The sequence below is a fragment of the Vidua chalybeata genome, assembly GCF_026979565.1.
Source record: "Vidua chalybeata isolate OUT-0048 chromosome W unlocalized genomic scaffold, bVidCha1 merged haplotype SUPER_W_unloc_3, whole genome shotgun sequence".
Taxonomy (NCBI): Eukaryota; Metazoa; Chordata; class Aves; order Passeriformes; family Viduidae; genus Vidua; species Vidua chalybeata.
This window is the reverse complement of record NW_026530338.1, coordinates 239693-265277: the sequence shown is the minus strand read 5'-3', so window position 1 is coordinate 265277 and position 25585 is coordinate 239693. Positions and strand designations below refer to the sequence as shown.

Sequence of the window (25585 nt, the reverse complement as noted above, 5' to 3'; positions counted from 1 at the left end):
GTGTTCTCACTACCCCTTTTTTCTGAAGGAACATTCTTCCAAAAATAATCCTTCACTGAACTTTGTCATAGGTTTGGAGAGGTAGTGGAAGAAGAAAGGGGTGACTTTGTGGTTAAAATGCATGTGGAAAAATTAAAATAACATTCTCAACTACTACGAGAAAACCTTTAATTCACATTTTATTTTAGATCTTTGTTGCTACTTTTGACTATGTGTATCCTCATGCATTGTAGGCAAAAATACCAGTATGAAGTCACATGTAATTTTTTTAACTGTATGTGCAGGTGTTTTCCCAGAAATATTCATTTAGAAATTGAAGACAAGGTAGATACTTGACTGAAAAAAAATTATGATTTGGCAGTTCCTATGTGCCATCATTTCACAATACCCAAGGAAGAAATTTTGAGCACTATTGTGGATCCTAGATTTCAACAAAACTTAAAAGCACTTTGCATTATTACTTAGGAGAATTTTTTAGTCTTTTTATCATGTAATATATCTTTCCTTAACATGAACTTTGTAATTTCTATGTTGTTACTCACTGTTTTGTTTCGGTTTTTTCACTCTTATGTTTGAAATTTAAACAATTTTGTTTTAATAGTGCAAAATATGCTTGTCTTCTTTATAAGCAGAATAATTCTGCAGCTACAGTTTGAGTTCAGCAACCATCACATGCTTCTACTTAGCTTTCATTCATATGACTGATTTGACATTCATGAAACCAGTTGCATGATTTAAGTTAAATCTCTATATGAATGGATTATTGAAGCCTTTGTTTGGCATGACACAAGTGAAGCTCATAACTAGACATAATAGATGAAATGGAATTATAAGTGAGTCAGTAAGGTAATTGATATTAATCCTTTTTGGTAATATTATGTTCTTCTTAATGTAATTTTTAGCACATGCTATTTGTTAATAAGACAATTATTTACTACTTTGTTGTTCATATTACATATCAGTTGATTCTTTTTAAAAAAGACACTGTCCTGAACACTGAGTTCAACAGTGTGGCTGTTTCATTTTGTAGCTCCACACATTTAAAGGCAAGAAGCAAGCTTTTAAAGCTTTGTGATAATACTTATGATTACTCAGAAAGATGGCACTTTGTGAACGAGGGAGCACAGAGGCAGATACAAGTTAGTGTGCAATAAGCAGAGAAACAGAGCATCTGTAATGGCTTGTATACAATTTTTAAATGGTCACCCATAATGCACCTGATCTCTCATAGTTCAGTTGTGTATGTGTCTAGGAGAAAAAGCTGGGGAGTTGAAGGGGAACTACTGCCATAAGATTCTTAGTTAAAAAAGGGATTTGAGTCATCTCTAGCATCTTTTACCACAGCAACACTTCCTTCAATTCATTGTGCTAAACAATTTTTTAATGTTGTAACTGATTGATGGATGAGGGCTACAAAACAAAGTATCCATGAAGGTATTGGTTGACTGAAACTTTAGAATGACAAAAAATGCACTTAAAGAACAATTTTTAAAATTTTATGCCTCATTCAAACACATTATCCTTTTTTTTTTCTTTCTTTTTTTATTAGGACCTATCATTGTGAGTTTATTACTTCAACAATTATTCAGATGCAATAAGTTCATATTTTATTTATTAAAACTGAACATTTTGGAATATTTTATTTCAGTGCCATCAGCTTCACTTAAAATATGAAAATGGCACTGCAACTTTTGAGTGAGGAAACAGTGGTGAATATTTTACCAAAAAAAGGTTTTGCTCTAATTTTTCAGCAGACATTTCAGAAGTTACTGGTATCAAGTTAGAGATTTCAAAAGATAGTGCAATTGAAAATTTTGACCCATAATGTACTTTGCTAGTGCTCAAAATGTTTGGCCTTTGTCCATTTTCTTTTTCCCTCTTTTAACATATTTACAAAGGGCAATGAATTCACACTGAGAGATATTATTTTTTCCTTCTAAGCAGAAGAGCATTTTAATCATTTTTATTTCTGTATATGTTTTGAGGGGATAATACACAGTCTTTCCCTCCCTCCTCCCTCCATCTTTTCTGTCACAGAACTTCTTCAAATAGGAGTAACCTCAATAACAAATCTTGAAGGTTGGGTGGGACATCCTTTGGATCCAATTGGCACCCTCTTCAGTAGCCTGATTGAAGCCTGCAGGGTAGATGATGAGAGCTTCCATGGATTCTCAGACTTCACAGGTAAGGCCATGCAAAGGGAGTAATCTTCTCTAAGTCTTCAGTAACCAGAGACATTTTTCAGCCTTACCTTTCCGAATTAACATCAAAGCCAGTGTCTTTATAGTATAAGAACTGACATTTACATTCCCTAAGAAAACACAAGGTAGAGAAAATGTTTAAAATAAAACTTATATGAAGCCTTCAAAAATTACCAGTTACTCATTCTTGAAGGCAATTCAGTATTTTACACTTGAAATAAAACTGAATGAGTTTATAGCAGCAACCCTCTTTACATACATTACTCTATCCTCTTTTGGAGAAATTACAGGAAATCACAGAATTGTTGAGGTTGGAAGGCTTCTCTGGAGATCATCTAGTCCACCTACTCTAATCAGAGCAGGGTCACCTAGAGCAAGTTGCTTAGGATTGTGTCCAGTTGAGTTTTGAATAGTCCCAAGAATGAACACCATACAACCTTTCTGGGCAACCTCTTAGTGTTTGACCCTCCTCACAGTAAAAAAAGTGGGTTTTTTATACCCAGATGGAATTTCCTGTATTTCAGTTTGTGCCCATTGCCTCTTGCCCTGTCACAGGATACCACTGAAAAGAGTCTGTCTCTATTTTCTTTACATTCTCCCATTAGATATTTGTATATTTTGCTAAGATACAAGCCTTTTCTTTTCCAGACTAAACAATCCCAGCTGTCTCAGTATCTCATATGGGAGATGCTCCAGTCCGTTAATCATCTTTGTGGCCCCTCACTGGATCTGCTCCAGTAGGTCCATGGGGAGCCCAATACTGAACATGGCACTCCAAGTGTGGGCTCACCAGTGCTGAGAAGAGGGGAAGGATCACCACCTCTGATCCTCCTATGTGGTCCAGGAAATTATTTGACTTCTTAGCTACAAGTGTACATAATACTTCAAAGTGATGACAAAACACTTAAAATTTGTAACATACATGGTCTGTAAAGTACACGGTTTATAAAGGTTATGAATTGGAAAATAGCATTGTAGTATAGATACATGATTTCAGACAGGATGTATATGCCCATTCTAACTTCAGTATTTGCTTCTCAGGAGCTTAACTGATTTATTCCTTATTCTCAACCTCTTTCCACCTCTGTGGTAGTTTCTCATCACCTTCTGTGTGTTCAGAAACTTGAGTCATTCCTCTATCTATAGATCCTTTATATGTACATCCCAAATCTCCATGGGGCTTTTCATCAAAACAAATTTTATTCAATTAGATTTTCTTCAATAAACTTCTAATGTCATATCCACCAATTCTGGAAGAACTTTAATTAAAAAAATCAGATTCTTTGCAATTAGATAAAAGAACCCAAAACAACCCCATGAAATAAAAGTAGTGTGTGTTGAAATGTAAATTCCCCCTACACTCATATATGCAATCTACTAAATGAATTTTGCCATCTCATTTGCTGCAGCTGTCCATCTCCTTACATCTGTACATTGCAACTTTTTGTTCCCAAACTAGACTGTAAACTGCTAGAGGTTGATATAGCATTTTGTCATATGGAGTATTTGTGAAGTGCCAAATCAATCAGTAGTACTCTTTAAAGCAATTTATGGCTTGGTCTGTGTGGAATTTACAAGTAATATTTACTAAAAGTAGCATTTCTAGTAATAATAAAAGTCAGAAACATTATGTGTGTTTATCATAAATGCAACTAACAAATAAAAAACCATGAAGAGAGCTTTAGCAAACAGAATGCTTTAAAATTGTGGAGTTCCCAGGCCTACTGTATTTGTATAATCCTAATAGCTTCAACTGAAATCTATGCAGGTGTATAAGCACCTTCCCTTTCCACTTATACAACACCAAAGCTTTAAGGGGATACAGAAATGGGTTGGGGAAAAAATTGAAATAGATCATCCAATGTTTGCTTTATTAACACAAAGCTGGAGAAACTGCCTTTCTCTAAATCATGCAGTTTAAAATGAAAACTTTTATTTTTACTAGAGTGGATTTTTTAAAACCTAATTGTTTTGTGTATTTCTGTGATGTGAAATTGGATCAGGTAGTTTATATTGGATGATTGAATATTGAGATTGCCATCATAATTTAAATATTTTTTAAAAATGGATACTGACAGGAAGAATTTGAAAATGTGGCGTTATAGGCAGTTTATGGATTTTAATGATTTCCTGATGTGTTGTTCTTTGTGTCGCTCTTTACAGAGAACATGGGGCAATGCAAATCTCTGGAGTACCAGCAACTGCCTGCACACAAGTTTTTAGAAGAAGGGGAATCTTATTTAACGCTGGCTGTGGAAGTAGCATTGATAGGGCTGGGACAGCAACGAATAATGCCGGATGGCTTGTATGCACAAGAGAAGGTTTGTCGAAATGAGGAACAGCTCATTTCTAAGCTACAGGAAATTGAATTGGATGATACTCTGGTGAAGATTTTTCGAAAACAAGCAGTCTTCCTATTAGAAGGTAGCTCAACATAGATGCTAACTGCTTTTTAAAATTGTTTTCACTTACACAAGCCCACAGAATTAGTATTCCAGTGGAAACTGCCTTATATACTTAAGATGTTTTTTGATGTAGAACTCCAGAAAAATTTTATTTCCAATCTCTTATGAAAATCAAACATACTTCAGATATCACATGACTGTGGGGATAAGACATGTACTAAGCTTTAAGCCTTTATTTTTCATTTTTATTGAATTTTCTTCTTTAGATTTGTTCAGTATCCTTAATTATACAAGCCAGGCTCACAGTTTAATAATATAGACATCAGTTATCATCAACAGTTCTTGGGTAGTAAATTTCAAAATGTCATTTGTATCCTGAAAAAGGACTGGCAGCTTTGTAAATGTATGAAGATTTTTACCTCTATTCCCCAGTGAAGAGCTCAGAAAATTCACTTAAATTTGCTGGGACAGAAATATAACATTTCCTTTGTAGCAATTAGGAATATGAATTGCCTCTGAAGTTTGTATCATACCTGAAAATTGAAATATATGGACAAATATTAGGGCTTATGGCCTGGTCTTGTGACTAAATTTTAATTAAGACAAATAACTTGTGTTTGGGAATTGCAATTGTGTATTGTAATAAAATCTATACCAAAAAGTGCATGCTTTTGCCTTAGCTTTTAAAAAGGCTTGACATATAACACTTAAGCCTTATTTTCAAAGAGTAATCTTGTGGGTTCTAAGATTGCTATTCTAGTTTTTGGGGGTTTTTAACTGGAGGGAAAAACTTTAAAGGAACTAAGTATCTAAAGATGTGGTCCAAGTTTTCAGTGCTTTCTCAAAGGATGGTGGGGAGTTTGATGCTGCTCTAGGTAAGCTGTGAAGATTGTTACATAGCAGTCAGGTTTTGCTTTCTTTCTGTAAGACATTTGTCTTTTAAAACTATTTCTTTAATGGAGGAGATGCACTATGTTGTTTAGGGTTCTCAGCTTTGAGTCACTATTATTGCCCAGATCCTTAAAGACTTTGGTACCTACTGGTGGTACCATTTGAAACTGTAGAGAAGCTGCACCATAAGGAGAGTTGCTGCTTTATGGCCTTTGGACAAGAACAGCTTCTTGCTGGATCCAGCTATTCACCACCATAGAGGGATCCTATGGATTATAAAATCAATTTGCTGTATCTGTTTATTGGTCAGGATGCTGTATGAGGAAAAGGCGGGATTTATCTCAAGTATTCTCTGATACTTCTAGTTTACAACTGTGATCAGTGATATACTTTTTTTCTTAGAGTAGTAAACAAGTGATCATAGCAGGAAACCTGCTAAAATAGCTACCTACAAAATTACTGTGGTGAGCAGCATGCAACAGTGGCCTTGCATTACTATGTGTTGAGAAACCTGGCTTTTCTGCAATAACTTCCGTTTACTCCAGGTTAGGCAGAAACTGCCGGATAACATGGAGGAAAAAATGTGCAGTGATTTACAATTCTAATAATATCCATTGTGGTTTTATAGTTGATGTTCTGTAGATATAATAAAGAAAGTTTAATCCAGTATTAGGCTAATTTCTATGCTGTTAATGCAGGTTAATGCAGATTAATGCATGCTGTGTGCATTTGAATGCATGGGAAAGCAGAACATAAGACTGTGTTGCAAGAACTGATCTATTTTTTTGCTTGACCGCTAAGTTAATGGCAGAATATATTTTCATATTAATGCTTTGTCATTTATTCTTTGTCTTCTAACTGAGTTTCTGAATGGACCACCAACTGTCAAACAGACATGAAATGGCTTCTTTCATACAAGCAATGCCAGCTAGTTTTGAACGGCTTTCAATTTAAAATGATTGAGACACACTGTCACCTACCTAATCTTCATTGATGTTTCCATTGTGATTAGCTCCAGCCTTCAGAAATGCCCACCTATGGAGCTCCGATTTTTTTTCATGCCTAGTGATTTTTACCTTTGCATTTTGTGCTTATGCACCAGTCAAAAATATTGATGAAACAGCTGTGCTGGTTTAAGTTGTTAACATTTCTCTCTCATGGAGTTAGTCATCCCATGCAGCAGAAATGATTGAATAAATTTTGTGAGTACTCCTCATCTGCTTCAGTGAAGGGTCAGTCATGTTAGTTTGAACCACAGCCGGAAACTGATACATGTGACTGCAATGAAGAAGTATGTCACACAGTCATTCATCTATCCAAGTGTGGTGGATTGGAATCTCTAGTAGAGGAGGAAGTGGTAACTTCTAGGACTGCTGGCTGCTATTTGTGCAATAATTGTCCAATAATACTTAAGATTCTTATTCTGTATCTTGTGATATTTAACATCTGAACCTCTAGCCACTGAAGTAAAAAATTGCTTGACACAATATTCCTATTAATAACAGTCTTAAGGTTGCAGGAAAAATGCAAAAATGGAATTCCTATGCACTATGAATACTCAGAATTCAGCAGTTTCATGCAATTTTTTAAAATTGTCATTTCTGTTTTCATTCTTAACACTGTTGTTATTAAGTACTGCACTGAGTGTGAGCAAAATCTATTGTCCCAACAATGGGAATAGTTTCCCCATAACAAATATAATTTTTAAGATTGTGTGGCTATAATAGACTAACAAAAGCAGCTTTGATGCAAGATCTGACCTAGTCTTCTCTAGAGACCAAGTCTAGACCAAAAGGCTATTTAAATGCCTAATGTCAGGTGAGACATTAATAAGGATCAGGTGCCGCTGGACTGATTAGTCATGTAAATTCAATTAAAAATACCTGGTTTTCCACTGTAGCCACTTTTTTTTTTCCTGTGAATTTGTGATAACACAATTATGAACCAACAGAGGGTGCATAGGCATTCGTGTACACTATATAACTACACAGGCGCAAAGCTAGGATTATCATCTTCCACTTTTGCATACCATAGATTTGCTGAATGAGCCCCATGGAGCCCTGGGACTATTCTGTCATTTGTACGTGCATTGGTAGTGTGCTTAGTACTATACAATTTGCAATGTGTCTTGTTGTCTCAAAGAATAGATGACATTTAATATACTTGTAATATATTTCACAGACATATCAATAGAACTTTACCTTTTGTACAGCAAGCTGTCTCTGAATACCAACTCTAACTCAAGGTGTAATGAATGGGTTCTAAAGGTCCAGAAGTTGAGTTTTAACAGTCTGTAAAGACTGATATTCTCTTTTTCTTTCCCACAGCTGGACCATATAGTGGTTTAGGTGAAGTCATCCATCAAGATAGTGTTCCAATGCACACATTTGCCAAGTATCTTTTCACCTGTCTCCTACCTCATGATGCTGAATTGGCATTCAAAAGTGCACTGAGAGCCATGCGGTATGTATTCACAAGTCATCTAGAAAGAACACAAGTAGTGGTTTGAAAAACAGGAAAAAGCTTAGTAGTCAAGACCTAGCCTTTTATTCTAAAAGCATTGTTCTGTTAAAGGAGAAATTACTTTGGTTCTGTCATCTGTAAAAGCAATTGATGTCTGTACTAACTACAGTATAATTTATAAATTTACAATTAGTGTTTATATACAACTATAAAACAGCATTCTATGTTACAAATCCTTCTAGAATTCCACTACTGGGACTTGTGGTTTTGTATTGAACAACAGCTTTAGCACATGTGTGTGTTCTTTTACTGATGTGGTTGTGTATGTATAATGCTAGTGACAAGGAAATAAGCAGAGGCATCCCACTAGCAGTCTTAGGATCCTCTGCTGCTTAGCTGCTTCCCCCCACTTTATATACTGATCATTATGTCATATGGTCTGAAATATCCCTTTGGTCAGTTTGGGTCACCTGTCCTGGCTGTGTCTCCTCCTAACTTCCCATGCATCCCCAGCCTCTCCCCAGAGTGGCAGTACAAATAGCAGCAAAGGCCTTGGCGCTGTGTAAGCCCTTCTCAGCAATAACGAAAACATCTCTATATTATCAACCCTGTGTTCAGCACAAATCCAAAACAAAGTCCCAATACCAGCCACTGGGAAGAAAATTAACTCTATCCCAGCCAAAACCAGCACACTCTAGAAAGCCAAATGAGGAGAAAATAGTCCCATGTTCAAAGGACTAAATGGGAAGGCATGCATAAGAACAAAGCATAGCTACCATCAAGTCAGGGCAAAGGTCTGCTTAGCCTGTTTGGGTTTTTTTTTGCCTCCAAGAGTGTCTAATAGTGGGTGTTAGGGAAGGAAGGTAAGAAATATGAGAAGCAACTTTGCATACTTGCTACTTACAGTTAGAATTTTTGAATTCAAATTTTTAGAATTAGAATTTTAAAAATATCAATTTTATAAAGTACACTTGTATCCTTGTATTCAATTTCAGTCACTACCTTAAAGTGTTTCTCAGGGATTGTGGGGAGTTTTCCTCCTTAAACTAAATGACCGAGACCACATTAAAAGGCTAGAATAGACATCTATGAGTAGTTTTGCACAGTGCACTGAATGCTTCAGTGAATGTTATGGCAACATGTCATTCCTCTTGAAGAAGTATTTGGGCTTTCCCCAGAAACAAATCATAACTGATAATTTATTTCCTGGAAATTTCCTTTCTCAACTGGAAAAACAAGCAAGGCACTGAAAAATCAAAATCTCTAGTTGATTATGGGGAGCTCCAGCCATCTTTTGGCATGAAGCTGCCATCTTGGCCAAAGAAGTTACTTCTCAAACAGACCAGTATAAGAAAGAGTTATGTGTTTGTTTCTAGCTGGTAAAATCACAGGAGACATCATCATAATCAGGGCTGTTCGCCATAGCTCTCTTGGCATCACTTTTAAGGCAGATGGGCATTCAGCTTTTTAATATTATTTACTTATGCATTTTTAATATTTTGTAATATATTTGGCACTCTTAAGAAATGTGGACTTCTATCTTGAACTTTGAACTGTGGTGACAGAAGATGCACTTTCTATTCCATGTCTGTCTGTGTTCCTTGAAACTTCTCAAAAATTCTTATAAAGAATGTTGGTTACTTTTTCCATTCACGCCAAAGTGATACTTCAATATACAAAACACTCCTGATAAAAACCAAATTAATAACTAACTAAACCTAAATGTTGTTTTGATGGGGGGAAGGAAGAAAGAAAACAGGAAGATTGAATGTTGCAGTGGGTTGACACTGACCGGACACCAGGCACCCACCAAGGCCACTCTCTCACTCCCTTCCACAGTTGGACAGGGGAGAGAAAATTTAACAAAGGGTTCATGAGTTGAGATAAGGACCGGGAGAGATCGCTCATCAAATACCATCATGGGCAAAACAGGCTCAATGTAGAGATATGCATTGAATTTATTACACTAACAAAATCAGAGCAGGATAATGCGAAGTAAAATAAAACCTTAAAAACACCTTTCCCACAACCCTCCTTCCTTCCACCTCTGCCTCCTACCCCAGCAGCACATGGAGACAGGGAATGAGGGTTATGGTCAGTTCATCACCCGTGTCTTCTCCTGCTGCTCAGGGACAGGAGTCATTCCCCTGCTCCACTGTGAGGTCCCTCCCATGGGAGACAGTTCTCCTTGAATTTCTCCGATGTGAGTCCATCTCACGAGCAACAGTTCTCTGCAAACTGCTGCAGTGAGTCCATTCCACAGGCAACGGTCCCCGCTAAACTGCTGCAGCATGGGTCACTCTTCCACAGGGTGCAGTCCTCCAAGGACAGGCTGCTCCAGTGTGGGACCCTGTCTCCACTGGTCTCCCTTGAGGTCATAGCCTCCTCTCAGGCATCCACCTGCTCTGGCATGGGGCTCCTGCATGGGTTGCGGGTGGATCTCTGCAACCCCATGGACCTCCATGGGTTTCAGGGGAGCAGCCTGCTTCACTGTGTTCTTCACCACGGGCTGCAGAGGAATCTCAGCTCCAGTGCCTGGACCACCTCCTCCCCCTTCTTCTTCACTGACCTTTGTGTCTGCAGAGTTGTTCTTCTCACATGTTTTCACCCCACTCTTCTCTGGCTGAAATTACAACTGCGCAACAATTTCTGGTTTTCTTTCTTAAATATGTTACCACCTTTTCTAGTTGACTCAGCCTTGACCAGTGGCACGTCCATCTTTGGAGCGACCAGGGATTGGCTTTGCCAGATGCTGTGGAAGCTTCTAGCAGCTTCTCACAGAAACCACCCCTGTAGCTCCTCCACTACCAAAACCTGGCTGTGCAAACCCAATACAAATGTATGTCTCATATTTGTGAGGTGGAATGGATCAGAAGAGGGAAATTTAACCATCTCTTCCTTTATGGCATGGGTAAAATGTTTCCACATAGAAATCTGCATGGCTGCTCATGCTTTTAGAAGTGGAACATATTTCTTTCTTCACTTGAACATTTATGAAAGAAGCTAACTTCCCAAGACGACAGCTAGTTGCTCTCCAGACATAAGTGTTTAGTGTCAGTCTACACAGGTCATTGACCCATGATGGCAATTCTGGAGTATTTTGCCTCTCTGCATTCAACATCATCTGTTGCAATTTTTTTTTTTTTTAATTTTCTTTTAGTGTGTGGAACACTCAGTGTGAAATCAATAGAATTTGAGACCATAAGACCTTTCATGCATGCACCTCAGGGCTGCAAGGACAGGGTGTGCTATCCTTGATGGTCACTTTTGTCTACAGTTCTCTGCTTGTAGCACTGAAACATATGGAGTACAGCCGTGGAGAATGTGGATTTGCAGTGACCTAGTTGACTGTTCACTTGGAGTATGAACTCAAATGTTTGGCTTCGTTTGGCTGATTCCCTGTTAAGCCTGAATTTCAACCCAGGCTTTGTGAGTCAGCCTTTAATGGTGATGTTTAATCACAAAGTAGCTTTGATAAAACCTAACTAAATAATTGATGTTTCAAAGGGCAAAAAAAGTGAAGAATGCTAAATCTGCTTGTGCTTGTTATAATGTTCCCTAATCTTGCCAAAATTGCATGAAAGCCACCAATTCACAACAGCATTTCTTTTCACAGCAAAGGAACATAGAAGCTGGCAATGAAATTCAAAGTGACAGGAAATTTTCCTTTCATGATCTTTGTCTATTTGCTGTTACTCATAACCTAATAATCATTTTTGCATTGTGTTAGTCAGGATTTTTCCTGTTTGTTGAAACAATTTAATAATGCATTTTTTCTCCCCCTTTTGTGCTTGGAAAAAATCAGCTGGGGAATTTATATGTATTTTATTTTTACATATATAAAGCTATATAGAGATTTCCTCCTTCTTCCCCTCACTTTATATAATGAGCATGAGGCCATATGATCTGAAATATCCCTTTGCTCAGTTTGGGTCACCTGTCCTGGCCGTGTCTCCTCCCAACCTCCCATGCACCCCCAGCCTCCTTGCCAGCTTGGCAGTGCGAAAAGCAGCAAAGGCCACAAATCCAAAACATAGCCCCATTCTAGCCACCATGAAGAAAATTCACCCTGCCTCAGCCAAAACCAGCACAATGGCTTAATTGTCCTGTGAATTCTTACAGATGCCTGCTGATGTAGGCAAGTTTGGCAAATGGACTTTTAAGATTCCCCAAGAAAAGAAGTGGTTTTCCAATATCTTTATACCCAAAACTGCACATTTAATAAACAAGGTCAAGTGTTCTTGAAGCTTTAGTTTTGCTTATGAGTAACCTAATATAATAATGATTTGATGAAAGAGTATTTCTTTCTTATTCCAGGTTGCTAGTATTGGAATCTATGGCTCCTTTGGGAGATACATCACATCCACACCACATGGCATCAGTTGTTCCAAACCGGTATCCCCGCTGGTTCACCCTAAGTCACATCGAATCCCAGCAGTGTGAGCTGGCATCTACCATGTTGACAGCAGCTAAAGGTACATTGCTGTCAATTACGTACTCAACTAAGTGTATGCTTTTAATATTTCATTAAATAAAGAGATTATAAAACTTGTGTTTAAGAATTCAAATCACAGCCTGACAGGAGCTTGAAATGGGAAAAACAAACTGAACTGACTTAAACCTGTTACTTAATTTTCTAGAAAAGTGGTTAAACTAGCTAGATAGTAGCCAGATGGGCTTGATTTGAGGCTGATGAGACAGCTTTTTGTTCTTCTGACACAATATAGACTGTGAAACCCAGGAGTAGACAAATCACTTCTAAAATTCACAAATTGAGATTACTTTTGGCCATGTACTACACTAACACCATCAGACACAAGAGGAATTTGTGGTCTTGTATCTTTTGTTCATGTAATTTCATTATGGAAGGTTTATAAAATTAAAATGTGCATAACTGAAACATTGTACTATTTCGTAGCAAAGGCAAGCTCAATTATAATGCATTTCTGTATGTTTTGGAATCTTGTTCAGTTTTGGTGATTCTGTTTGCACCTTGCAGGTGATGTTCAGAGGCTGGAAACAGTGTTAAAATCCATTCAGAAAAATATCCACTCCTCATCACACATCTTCAAACTTGCCCAGGATGCATTTAAAATAGCAACACTCATGGACAGCTTGCCAGATATCACTCTTCTGAAAGTTTCTCTGGAGTTGGGCCTTCAGGTATTTCCTTCATTCATTTTTACTACAGTAGAAGATGAATTTTACCCTGTGCTGGTGGGTACAGCTCTTTAAGTCACTGAGGAGCCTCTCAAAGACCCTCCTTGGGCTTTGTCTGGAATTTTTTTATTCTGTTTTCTGATGTTAAGCACAGTTAACTGGTAAATACAGAGCAAGGATCTGTGCAGTCCCTTTGTGCAATTAGAGTGGAAGAGAGAGCTTGGAGCAGCTGGCTGAAGGGCATTCCTCTGTTCAGGGGTAAGAAAGGACCAGTGCAATGAGTTTGGGAGTATATGTAGGAATGGCTAGAGAGCAAAATTATTCTGCTTGCCAGAAATAATAGTATCATCAAATAGTTTGGGTTGCAAGGGACCTTTAAAGGTCATTTAGTCCAACCCCCTTGCAATGAGCAGGGACATCTTCAACTAGATCAGGTTGCTCAGAGCCCTGTACAACTTTACCTTAAATGTTTCTAGGGATGGGGCATCCACCACCTCTCTGGGCAACCAATGCCAGTGTTTTACCACCTTCATTCTTGTCGCCCTGGTTATCAAGAGTTTTCTAAAGCCTTCTGATTTTACATTCTTGTAGAGAACTTTCTCACACAACTTTCTGTAAATAACCTATTGTTTTGCATTCTTTCATAGAGGCGGAGAAATTTGATGTACAGGTAGTTTGTCCAGTGTCGTTGGAGAGGTGGCACGTTCACCCTCCAATCCACTGGCATCTTTTGAGAACTATAAAAGATTGGAGTCAGAAAAAATAAATTAGTCTCTTCATCGTGACCAAGGCTGTGGTGCGTCGTTTTTGCTTGTGTCATTTGGTGACATCTGGTGACCCCGACGTGATCTACAGCTTAGGTTGGGTGAGAGTGTGCTTAACCCCCCCCCTCCTCTTTGGCGTTTTGCCTGCTGTGTTAGTGATGGAAACCTCTATCGGTTTCGGGATGGAATCTCTGATGTTGGATCTCTGGAGGGATGTCCTGCAGAGGAACAATGTTCCCATCTCCTGGAGTGATTTTGAAAGGCTGTTTTTGTGGGCGAGGCAGCGGGGGTTCTTTTCTGACCTTAGGGAGGTGATGTCCCGAGAGGTGTGGTCTCAAGTGGGGGGCAGTCTCATGAAAGCCCTATTTGATGACTGCTCTGTGGACGTTGGACCATTGCTGGTGCAATGGAAATTGCTAGACGTGGCTTGGCCGGGATCTGAGTTTGGCAGCTCTCGGGGCTCTTTAGGGGAACTGTCCGTCTCGGACGTGGATGACGGGGAATCTGAGTTTCTCCAGGATGCAGGCGCTTCCCCCTCTCCCCGAGACGGTGAGCCGGAAGACGGTTCCCCCTCTGAGGTGGATCGGGCTCCCAGCCTGCTGGCTTTGAGCGAGCGGTCGGTGGAGTCGGCTCGGACGCCTCGCCCTGCCCCGCGCCGCAGACGCAGTCTGCTGGTGGAGCCGGCTCGGCCGCCTCGCCCTGCTCCGCGCCGTAGGCGCAGTGAACCGGGGGCAGAACGGCCCTCTCTCTGCGCTTTCCCAGCGCTCGGGGACGAGGTAGGGTTCGGGGATCAGCCCCTGCCTCTGACTGCGTCTAATTCGGTGACGACGCTTTGTCCGAACTGCGGCGTTTCTACGACATACCCCCTGGGGGCGGCGGGAGCGGGCTCACCTGCTTCGATCTCGGGTTCGTCTTCTGGGGGGAGGTCGTCTCCCATTTCTGAGCCCGCGCAGCCTGCTGGGCATGCGCCGGCAGTGGAAGCCGCCGAAGGCGGGGCGTTGGTCAGTGTTCCGTCAGGCCCCGCCCCAGCAGGCGGGCAGCCCGCCCCGCTCCGCCCGGCAGGGGCGGTGCCCGCTGCGCGGCTGCGCGGCACGGGCCCGACGCTCCTTGGGGGCGTGCCGGACTCCCTTGTGTTGTCCCGCGGTGACGTGACTCCGCGCGCCGCGTCTCTCTCTGCGCACCATCCCTCCCCCGCGCCGGGGGAGGGGGGCGCTGCACCGGGTTTGCGGTCTGGGCTGGCGCCTGTGTCCGCCGCGGTGCCCTCTGCCAGTGCTGCGGTGGACGACACTGCCGAGCTGCAGGCTGGTTCGGCTCTGCCTTCCCCGCCTGCCGCGGGGGCTGACACTGCGGAGCAGCGGGGCGCTGAGGTGTTTACTTTTAGCGCGAATGCTGACGCGGTCAGCGGGAGATCAGTAGGTTCCCGTGGCCGCGGGTCCTCCCCATCGGCTTTGTGGACCCTCCCCGCCTGCCAGGTGACCGTGCGTCCGCGGGACCACGGGCGGTTTTGGCAGGAGGTCCTAGATAAGGCTGAGGAGATGTGCGACTCTGCTTCCTCGCAGCGTTTGCGAGATCGCGGAGGAAGTTCCTCTGGCTCTGCTGATGCTGCGGGGGGCGGGATGTCAAGTAAGGTTGCACTGTCCCGCAGTCAGGCGGCTGCTGTTGTCTCTGGGGAACCTACGGGACGGGACACGGCAGATGATGCAGCCTTACTAAGGGGTCCCCAGGCTTTCCCTGTGCTTACGGGTGTTACTCATAACACCCATCAGCCTTTATCGTTTAAGGTACTGAAAGAAATCCGTGATACCGTTGCCCAGCATGGTGTTGGGTCTGCTGAGGTCATGCGGACGCTCCGAATGCTTGTCGCTGATATGCTGACACCGTATGACATCCGTTCTCTGGCACATGCTCTTTTTGACCCTGTGCAGGTTGACGTTTTTGAGGACAAGTGGGCTCGGTTGGTGGCCAGCGCAGTGGAGAAGAATGCTACGCGGGGGCCACAGGATCCCAGGAGTGCAGTTGGCGCTGACATGTTGCTGGGCACAGGCAATTACGCTGATCCTCAGGGGCAAGCCGGATATGGTCGCCTTGTGCTTGACCAGTGCCAGACGTTGGGTTTGGCAGCACTGATTCAGACTCTAGAAATGGCTGCTCCGTTGCAGCCGTTTGCGACCATTGTTCAAGGGGTCGATGAGCCCTTTATGAAATTTGCAGGGAGGCTGACTGCCTCTGTGGAGAGGCAATTGGCAGATCCTGAGTCAAGGAGACTTGTGCTTGCGAACCTGGCCAGGAGCAACTGTAACGCAGAATGTAAGAGGGTCATACGGGCTCTTCCTAGTACGGCTACTGTCTCGCAGATGGCAGAGGCCTGTGCAGACCTCAGCCCCTTGGTTCAAAAGATGTCTGCTTGGGCTAATGCTGCGCAGCCAGTCTGGGCAGTGCCGCAGGGCTGGCAGCAGCAGCAGGGGAGTGCTCGGACCAGCACCAAGCAGGGGAAGAAAGCGCAGAAGGGAAGGTTTCCCCTGTTCTTGTGTGGCCGGTGGGAAGGTCCCTATGACCTTATCGCTTCGGGGCGTGGGTATGCTTGTGTGTCCACAGATACTGGGACACGCTGGGTACCTTCGAAGTGTGTTTGCCCTGACTTGCAACCGCAGAGACAGAATCCGGCCGAAGGGCAACATGGAGCCCGTGACCAACCTGAAAGGCATCAAGTGGGTGAATCGTTGAGTGATGACTCAGATGCAGACAACGCGAGTGATCACTCTGATGAGTCCTCCATGAATGAGCACTGAACATTGTTCATTTTTCTTTTCCTTTTTCTTTTTTAAACTGAAAAGGGTGAGATGTCGCCCTGGTTATCAAGAGTTTTCTAAAGCCTTCTGATTTTACATTCTTGTAGAGAACTTTCTCACACAACTTTCTGTAAATAACCTATTGTTTTGCATTCTTTCATAGAGGCGGAGAAATTTGATGTACAGGTAGTTTGTCCAGTGTCGTTGGAGAGGTGGCACGTTCACCCTCCAATCCACTGGCATCTTTTGAGAACTATAAAAGATTGGAGTCAGAAAAAATAAATTAGTCTCTTCATCGTGACCAAGGCTGTGGTGCGTCGTTTTTGCTTGTGTCATTTGGTGACAATTCTAAAAAACTTCTTCCTTGTATCTAGTCTGAATCTACTCACTTTCAGGTTAAAACCATCAGCCCTTGTCCTGTTGTTACAGGCCCTACTAAAAAGTCTGTCCCCATCCTTCTTATAGGCCCATTTCAAGTACTGAAAGGCAGCAATGAGGTCTCCCCAGAGCCTTCTCTTCTCCAGGCTCAACAGCCCCAACTCTCTCAGCATTTCCTGATAGGAGAGGTGTTTCATCCCTCTAATCATCTATATGGCCCTCCTCTGGACTTGCTTTTGCAGATATTTTCCATGGCCTTGAGAGGTTTCTTGTAATTCCTCCCATTTTCCCTTCCTTTACCTCAAGTGACATTTGGTAGGTGCTTGATGAATTACTAGAGGAAGCCAAGGTCAATCATAATGACCTCTTTCAAGGCAGACTGTACCTCTCACTTCTTTCATCAAATCCTGCACTCCACAAGCTGTGGGATGGTTCTCTGTACCAGTCTCAGCTTGATGTGTGCAAGAACCTCAGATCAGTTTTCAGGCTCTTATGAGAGACTTCACAGGTTGAAAGGAGAAATAAGTTTTTAGGTATCTGGAGTAATATTGCCTTACACTGATGAATCTTGGGGTTTGCACAGTTCATTTCAACAAAAATAAATCACTTAATCTTTCTTCAGGGAGTTCTTAAAAACAAGAAAAAACAAAAACTCAAAAATTTCAAAGATCAGAAAACCATTTATTACTCCGCTTCAGTAAAAAAAGATAAGACTTCTGGGGAAAGGATATTATCCTGGTTGCTTCTCATGCCAAAGAAAGCTACTCTTTGACTATTCTAGATTTTCAGAAGTTAAGGTCAGAAAGCTGAAATTGTGTGCTTTGTTAGCCTTTCCTATTCTGAAGATTGCTGTGGAAATCTGCTCTCTTTTTTTTCCTTCACATCACATTTCTAGCTTAAATGTTTGTTTACTTGAGAAAGATTCTTATGATTGACTCGAATGTCACCTCAAGCATTTACCAAGTATCATTCAGTGGTAGCAGCACACTTTGGATATCACTGTGTTCATGTATACCCCTGTGTGGATGATGGTGTCATCAGAATGTCTTCAGTAAGATCTAGTGAAATATCATGAACCTGTACTTTCTCATAAATCCAGTGTTTGGAATAAACTGGTGTAGAACATGTCCACTGTCAGCCCCAAGTTTACTAAGGTGGTTTAAAAACCTTAAAGGTAGTTTGCTTTCCAGAAGGAAGATGCACATCAGTTTTCTGGTAGTAGCTCACAGCTATATAGATTTCTACAGTAACATTTTTCCTGTAGAAGTCTTACAGTGTCAGCAATGTCTTCAGTGGCCTACAGATGCTATCCCCTCTCCTGCCTCCCAACCTAATGGCAATTAGAATGTCTATGTTCGCTATCTAGTAACTGACTGCTTATGGCATCTGCCCTATAAAACTCTATTTCTCCTCTCACACGACAAACTGAACAGCAGTGTCCTCACCAGCCCAACTTGTCATTGTTGGGCTGAGGAAGTGATAACAAACATTTCACAACTCTGTCACTGAGATTTCCGTGACAGAAAAGCCTCTTATGTTGGTCTAGATTTGGGAGTAATATTTGGACTTCTGGGTTCTTTCTCCCTATTTCTAATGGCAGCATGTGTTATGTGACTCAGGAGAGGGAAGGCATTTAAACTAGTTGTGGAAAATGTGGCCAAATGGACATGGAACATCTCAGGTGTATTCTGTCCTTCAGAACCTTACTGGCGCAGACACTCTGAGATCTGCAGGTACAGGAGGGGCTTCTGTTTCTCCATTTTCCTGCTGCATGCTACATCAATGTCAGTAAGTGTTACCACACACACACTGACAGGTACTGCTGGCAAAACTGCTGAGCAAGTTAGTGCAGGTGATCGCTTGATGCATATTTGGCGAGTGTGCACCAGCCAGAAGTTAAACTTCAAATAAGCCACTCCCCTTCCCTCACCCCGCCCAGTAAGGGAGGGACAAAAGCAGAGACTATTGTTTGAGATAACAATTTACTGAAAGCACAACACAATGGAATAAGACACACACAATAACAACAGCAATATTGATAGCAAAGTATACAAAAAGAGAAGGTGTTTTACCTACAAAAAGGTGTTCATTACCATGGTGGGTGGTTACAGGCTCCTTAGGAAGGATGGGCAGGGCAGGTAAGGCGGGGGGTGGCTGACTGTGTAATGGAGGGGATGGAGTGTACAGAGCTGTTGTGAATGAGTGTTTTAAGGTCCCTTGAAGAATCACTGGCAAAGGTATCAACAAAAACAGGTTTCATACAAAAACAACAGCATGACAAAGTTTGTGGCAAGGTTCACTCTACTACTTACTAGATGGATAAAACACACAGAGAAAAAAAGCAAACAAAAATCTAAAATCAATCAATCAATCAAAACCAAAATAAACCCAAAAATATCTACGTGGAGGCTGGGTGGAGCAGACAAAAGGATAGGAAAGGGTAAAGATAAAAAGGAATACGCTCTAAAGGCCCAACAGCACTTAATTAAACTTAGCAGCACTTAACATCATTTAACTTAAACAATTACTTAAGTCAAAGAATTTAGCAAAGGATTCATATAGAATTTACTATACCACAGCAGTAACTCACAGGCCTAACTTACTTACAAATCTAATGAACTTGAGAATCGAGGAGAGAAGCATTCCCGGTACGTTTCCTATAGCATATTCACACTCTCACGCATATACACATAAAGAGTCTGTACAAGATACCTGTGAAAAAATCCCATCTAATTCAGTGAAATACTCACTTGCCTTTGCATTTGCCTTTGCATCTTCTCAGTGGGCAAAGGGTTGAGCCTTGAGGAGTGGGAGTATCAGCCCAGGATCCACTGTCATCATTTCACAATCCTCCGAGTATAACAAATTTGAGTGAGTTTGCTGACTCTGAAAGACTCCATTCAGTGTGTGGTTGCTTGTTGCAGCCCACTGCGGTCTGGGAAAGCACAAAGGCTCTGTCTTGGTTTGAAAAGACAGGTGTCTGCTAAGGAAGGCAGGAGCCTCCCCTGAAATGGGAAATGTAAACCCCCTCCATCTGAATTGTTATAATTTTGAAACTAAGGGGCTCTCAGGCAAAGATATGGGAGCAGAAAATTTAAAAAAAAAAAAACAAAAACAAAAACAATGCAGTAATACAAAACAACACTGACAGAGTCAGAATACAACCTGACACCCTGTTGGTCAGGGTGTTGGTAGCAGTCCAACTGAAATGGTGGCTGCAGTCCTCCTGGAGTGACAGATGTGGTTCTGTTGAAGCAGTGATCCTGTAGAAGGATGTAGTCTTCCTCTGAAGATCCAGTGGTGGTGTAGATGGGCCTGGTCTTCCTCTGGGAATCCAGTGGGAAAGGGCTTCTCCTCTGGGAATACAGTGGAAAAGGCTGCCTGTGGTCTTCCAGATCTCTGATTATATCCAGTTAGGACTGTTTGGCTCCTCCCTCTGGGTGGAGCTTCTCACAGTGGGATCATGTAATTTTATCAGTCATGTAGTGAGACTCAATGGCCCATTAACAGAAGATATCTCCCCAGAGGGAGGATTGGTTTGTGGAAGAGATAAAGAAAACTGCCCAATTAACAGAAGATAACTGCCCCATCAGATAGGAATAGAATATACACCCCCATTTCCAACCTAAGACAGGCTCTCACTTTAGACTGCTGTTTATAGGCCCACAAGACAGTAGGCTATGGTCATAGTAATTTTCCATCCTGGCCTCAATTCAGGTCAGTAACTTTGTTTGAAAGTTTGAGAACAAAACTATTATTCACTTTGGTTGCTATTGCTGCTGAACAAGTTATATTTCCTTAAGAAGGAGTCTATGCAGTAGTGGGGGAAGATGTTGGAAAATTCTTTTAGCTATAGCACTGTATTGTGTCTGACTGAGGTAAAGTTCACAGCCCTTACAGTACTGTACTTTGCACTGGTAACTGGATGGGTGTTGATAACACACCAGTGTTTTGGCTATTGCCGAGCAGCACTATCCCTCTGACATTCCTTCCCCCATCAAAGGGATGGGAGTGGGCAAGATCCTGGGAGGGGACACAACCAGGCCAGCTGACCCAAACTGACAAACGGACATTCCATACCATATGACATCAGCTCAGATATATAAAGCTAAGGGAGAGAGGAGGAAAGGGGGGCATTTGTGATTCCTTAATGTTTGCCTTCCAAAGAAACCATTACGCATGCTGAAGCCCTGCCTCCCAGGAAGTGTCCGAACATCACTGCTAATGGGAAATAGAGATTGAATATTTTTTCTTTAGTTCACTCTCATTCATCCTTTCTGCTTTCCTGCTTGACTGAGGTCTCCATAGGGTGTGCAAGTTCCATTTCACCCCTAACGTTTTAGCTGGGCTTTGCACTATTAGCAATAAAGTGTGAACCTCTGTCTGATGACATTCCCACTGGCATTCCAAACCTCGGGATAATTTCCTTCAACAAAACCTTTACCACCTCCCTATCTTTGTTGGTGTGACAAGGGAATGCTTCTGGCCATCCTGAAAAAGTATCTACCAGTGCCAATAAATACCTGTACCTGTTTTGATGTGGAAGCTCTGCAAAGTCTATTGCAAAGTCTATTTGCCAATAGTCTCCTGGACAATTTCCTTTCTTAGCAATCCCAGGTGTATGCCGTATAATTTGATGTGTATTGTTCTTTAAACAGGCCTGGCACTTTAAAACAATGTTTTTCATGATACCAGTCATTCGTATGCTCAACACTTGAGGCTTCCCTGCTTCTACCATAGACTCTATCCCCCAGTGAGTTATGTTGTTTCTCTGTGATTTTCCTTATAAGATGTTGGGGAATTATTACCTGTTTGCTGGGTGTTACCCACTGTCCTTCAGTACTCTTTTCAGCATCTAACAATTTTCTTCAGCCTGATAATCGGCAACCTCCTTGTCCAAATGCTGATATTTCTTGGGTAAGGCTAATAGGGGGTTCCCACCAGCAGCTTCCTTGGCCACTTTATCAGCCAGACAATTTCCAGTATTTACTGGGGTCTCTCCAAATTGATGAGTGTCATGGTTTGACACTGGCGCAATGCCAGTGCCCCCATGAAAATACACCTTCCCAATAGAAATGTTGTGAGATGTGATCAGGAACAGAGCAGAGCAGGCCCAAGCTTAATAACAAAGGGGAAAAAAAACTTTATTAAACTACTACTACTATAAAAAACACACACACTAAATCCAGGATGAAAACCTTCCAAAACATTCCTCCTCCCCCCCCATTCCAACAAAACCACAGTGAGACACAACTCGGACCCTCAATCAGGTTCCCACCCTTCAGTTAATCAATACTCAGTCCATCAAGGGAGAGAGGAGCCTCTCCTGTGCCATAGATCCCCCAGGAAACACAGTTGCCACCTCCTGTGTTTCCATGTCACACATGGCAACCGCCCAGAGAAAATCTGCCAGTGTGACACTCTCCTTTCCATGTCACAGTGCTCTCACCACCGTGCATGGACAGACTGCCCATAGGGCTCCTTTAAGGATGCTTTGCCAAGAACCAAAAGAACAACAGTTCAGTTTCTTGTTTTGGGACAACAGTCCCCCCCATTTTTCCCTCCCCTGGGGCCGAGGGTCTCAAGAACAGAGATCTTCTTCTCCACTCCTGCACTTGCAGCTGTTGAAGCAGGTCACTGCCACTTTCACACTTGGCTCCAACCATTGCATCCCCCTAAAAATGCAGTCTCTGTTGCAAGAGAGATTGGTTCAGTCTATGGCTATACAAGAAAAGTCCAGCCAAAAGCCACTCCATCATCTCCTCCCACCTAGAATTCTTTTCCCCATCTTCTTCTGACATCTCAGTCTCAGACTGTCTCCTTTCTCTTCCACATCAAGGAGGAATAGTATTTTGCAAAGCTTTCCTTTCCCAGGAAAGGGTTAAAAGTCTCAGGCTCCCAGGACCAGGACGGCTGAGATCTCACAGCAGGCTGCTGAACTCCCACACTCCAAGGCTGGGCACTTGTCTCCCCCCCGCCCCCCGCCCCCCGCACCTCTGTTTTCTCTGCAGTGATTTCCAGGTGCCTCCAGGCTCTGTCTCTTCCTCTCCGGGGGGGCTGCCTGGGACATCTCAGTGTTCCTCCACCCTTCGGTCCTGTGGTGGTGGGGGGAGGGGAGCTGGCCTGGTTCCCTTCCCTTCACTCCCCGCCCCTTTCTCTCTCTGGGGCTCCGGCCTACCTCTCCCAGGCCGCATGGCTTCCTCTCCTCCACCCAGCCTGTGGCCGGGCAGGGGAGGTCTGCACTGTACTCTGACCGGAACCAAAGAGACAGTTCCCCTGGGAGTTCTTGCTTTTAACCCTGTGTTCTCAGAGGCGTGTCCATGCCTTCAGTGGTCAGTCCAAATGCCAATATCCAAACCTGACCACTGATTGGTTTGACTACCAACTTCCTGAAAAAATTCACTTCCATGTCAAACCACGACAATGAGCTTTACAGTGCATTATTGCCACCTTTCAACGTAACTGCAGTCCCTCTAACAATCTCTGTATTATTTCTCCATGTTTCACCAGGGATCTCTGAGAGGTTAACAGCCCTCTCTTTCTAAATGGCTCCATGGACATGGACCACTCCAAAAGCAAATTTAGAGTCAGTCCAAATATTTAGCATCTTCTCCTGTGCGAGCTCAAATGCTCTCATCAGTGCAATCAGTTCTGCTTTCTGAGCCAATGTGTTGGGGGTTAGGGCTTTGGCTTCTATTATCTCATGCTGAGTTACCACTGCATACCCTGCTTTTTGGATTCCATTTTTCACAAAGCTGCTTCCATCCACAAAGAGTTCCCAATCCCTTTTTTCCAAGGGAGTGTCCTGTAGGTCATCTCAACTGGAGTACACCAGTTCAATGGTCTGCAAGCAATCATGGGTTGGTTCCCCTTTTTCCAGGTCAACTTCTAAGAACACTGCTAGATTCAGAAAGTTAGTTTCTTTTAACTACACATCATCTTATTCTAACAATACTGACTTGTACAAAGCAAAGCAACACAGAGTCCTCAGGCAGGTGCAAAGGAGAGCCCCTTTACTGCAAAAACCAGGCCTTTTTAAGCAGTTAGCTGGTTACCCGTTTACATAGTTTTAAGGCACAACAAGCCCAAGTCAACCAACCACCATACACCATGATGTGGACATGCAGCAGTCACACAGCATGTCTCTCACGTCTCTCTACCCCTATTCCAGCTGAGCCACTCTCCCATAGTTCCCATCTACTTAGCCTAAGTAGCAGGCCTGAGACATGATTTTACAAGAGTAACAAGGCCCTTATTTTATAAGGCTTTACCTATATGCAACACTGACTGGTATTTTAACATCCTGCTTGGTGATAACCAGTGTCCTCCTTTTTGTTCCAATGCCGCTGTGACTATGGGGCACAAAACCAGTCAATTGCTGTCCCAGGGTTAATTTTTTGCTTCCTGGATTAGGAGGACTGTTGTCACTACTGCCCTAAAACAATACATCCATCCTTTGCTGACATCATCAAGTTGTTTAGAAAAGTACACAACAGGTCTCTTCCAGGATCCCAGCCATTTTGTCAATACCCCCAATACCAAATAAGAACTTCCATGCACAAACAGTTCAAAAGGTTTTTCTAAGTTTGGTAGTCCCAATGCAAGGGCAGTCATTAAAGCATGTTTCAATTCCTGAAAGGCTTTCCTGCATTCAGAAGTCCAGATGAGGACTTCATCCTTTTCATTAACTGCCTCATCTAGAAGCTTAGCAATCAACTCAAAGTTGAGTATCCATAGGCAACCCCACCTGACCATTCCCAGAAATACTCTCAGTTCTCTTTTAGAAAGGGACTCAGGAGTTTGATAGATCTTTTCTCTTTTCTTTCCTGGCCCAGACACTTTTGTCCTTGTGAAATAGTAAATCCCAAATACAACACCTCTTGTTTTACAATTTGAGTCTTTTTCCTGGAAACATTGTATTCAGATTGTCCTAAGAAATTTAACAGAATAATGGCCAGTTCCATATATTCACTTGCAGTCAAGGAAGCTATTAAGATGCCATCTACATACTGCAGCAATGTTACATCCTCATGTTCTTTTTGCCATCCTTCTAATTCCTTAGCTAGCTGGTTACCAAAAATAATTGGACTGTTTTTGAATCCTTGCAGTAACACAGTTCACGTCAATTGAGTCTTTCTCCCAGTCTTTGGTCTTTACCATTCAAAAGCATACAGATCTTGGCTTGCACTTTTCAAATGGATGCAAAAGAAGGCATCCTTTATGTCTAACACTGTGAACTATTGATCTGAATTCTTCAAGGTTGTCAATAAAGTATAAGGATTGGCTACCACCAGGTGCACATCCTGGACTATCTGATGGATAGCCGTAAGATCTTGTACCTGCCGATGTTAATTTGAGTGTGATTTCTTTACTGACAAAATAGAAGTGTTAAAATGGGACTGGCATTCCACAAGCTGTTTGTGTTCACGAAATGTTTCTATTAATTATTTCAGTCCTTTCCTAGTTTATAATTTCAAAAGGTAGTGTCTTACGAGTCTAGCATTTGGCTTTAAAAGAATCTTTACCAGTTCTGC

General features: G+C 42.2%; 1 protein-coding gene across 1 annotated transcript in view; it reads left to right on the top strand.

The window, feature by feature from the left end:
• The window catches only part of LOC128782885 (zinc finger SWIM domain-containing protein 6-like), a 294559-nt gene that overhangs the window by 206732 nt on the left and 62242 nt on the right, over positions 1–25585 (top strand). Inside the window, exons 8-12 of the mRNA XM_053933391.1 lie at positions 2038–2184; positions 4365–4625; positions 7825–7960; positions 12278–12435; positions 12960–13123. Coding sequence (XP_053789366.1) covers positions 2038–2184; positions 4365–4625; positions 7825–7960; positions 12278–12435; positions 12960–13123 — 866 coding nt within the window. The remainder of the gene's footprint in view (positions 1–2037; positions 2185–4364; positions 4626–7824; positions 7961–12277; positions 12436–12959; positions 13124–25585) is intronic.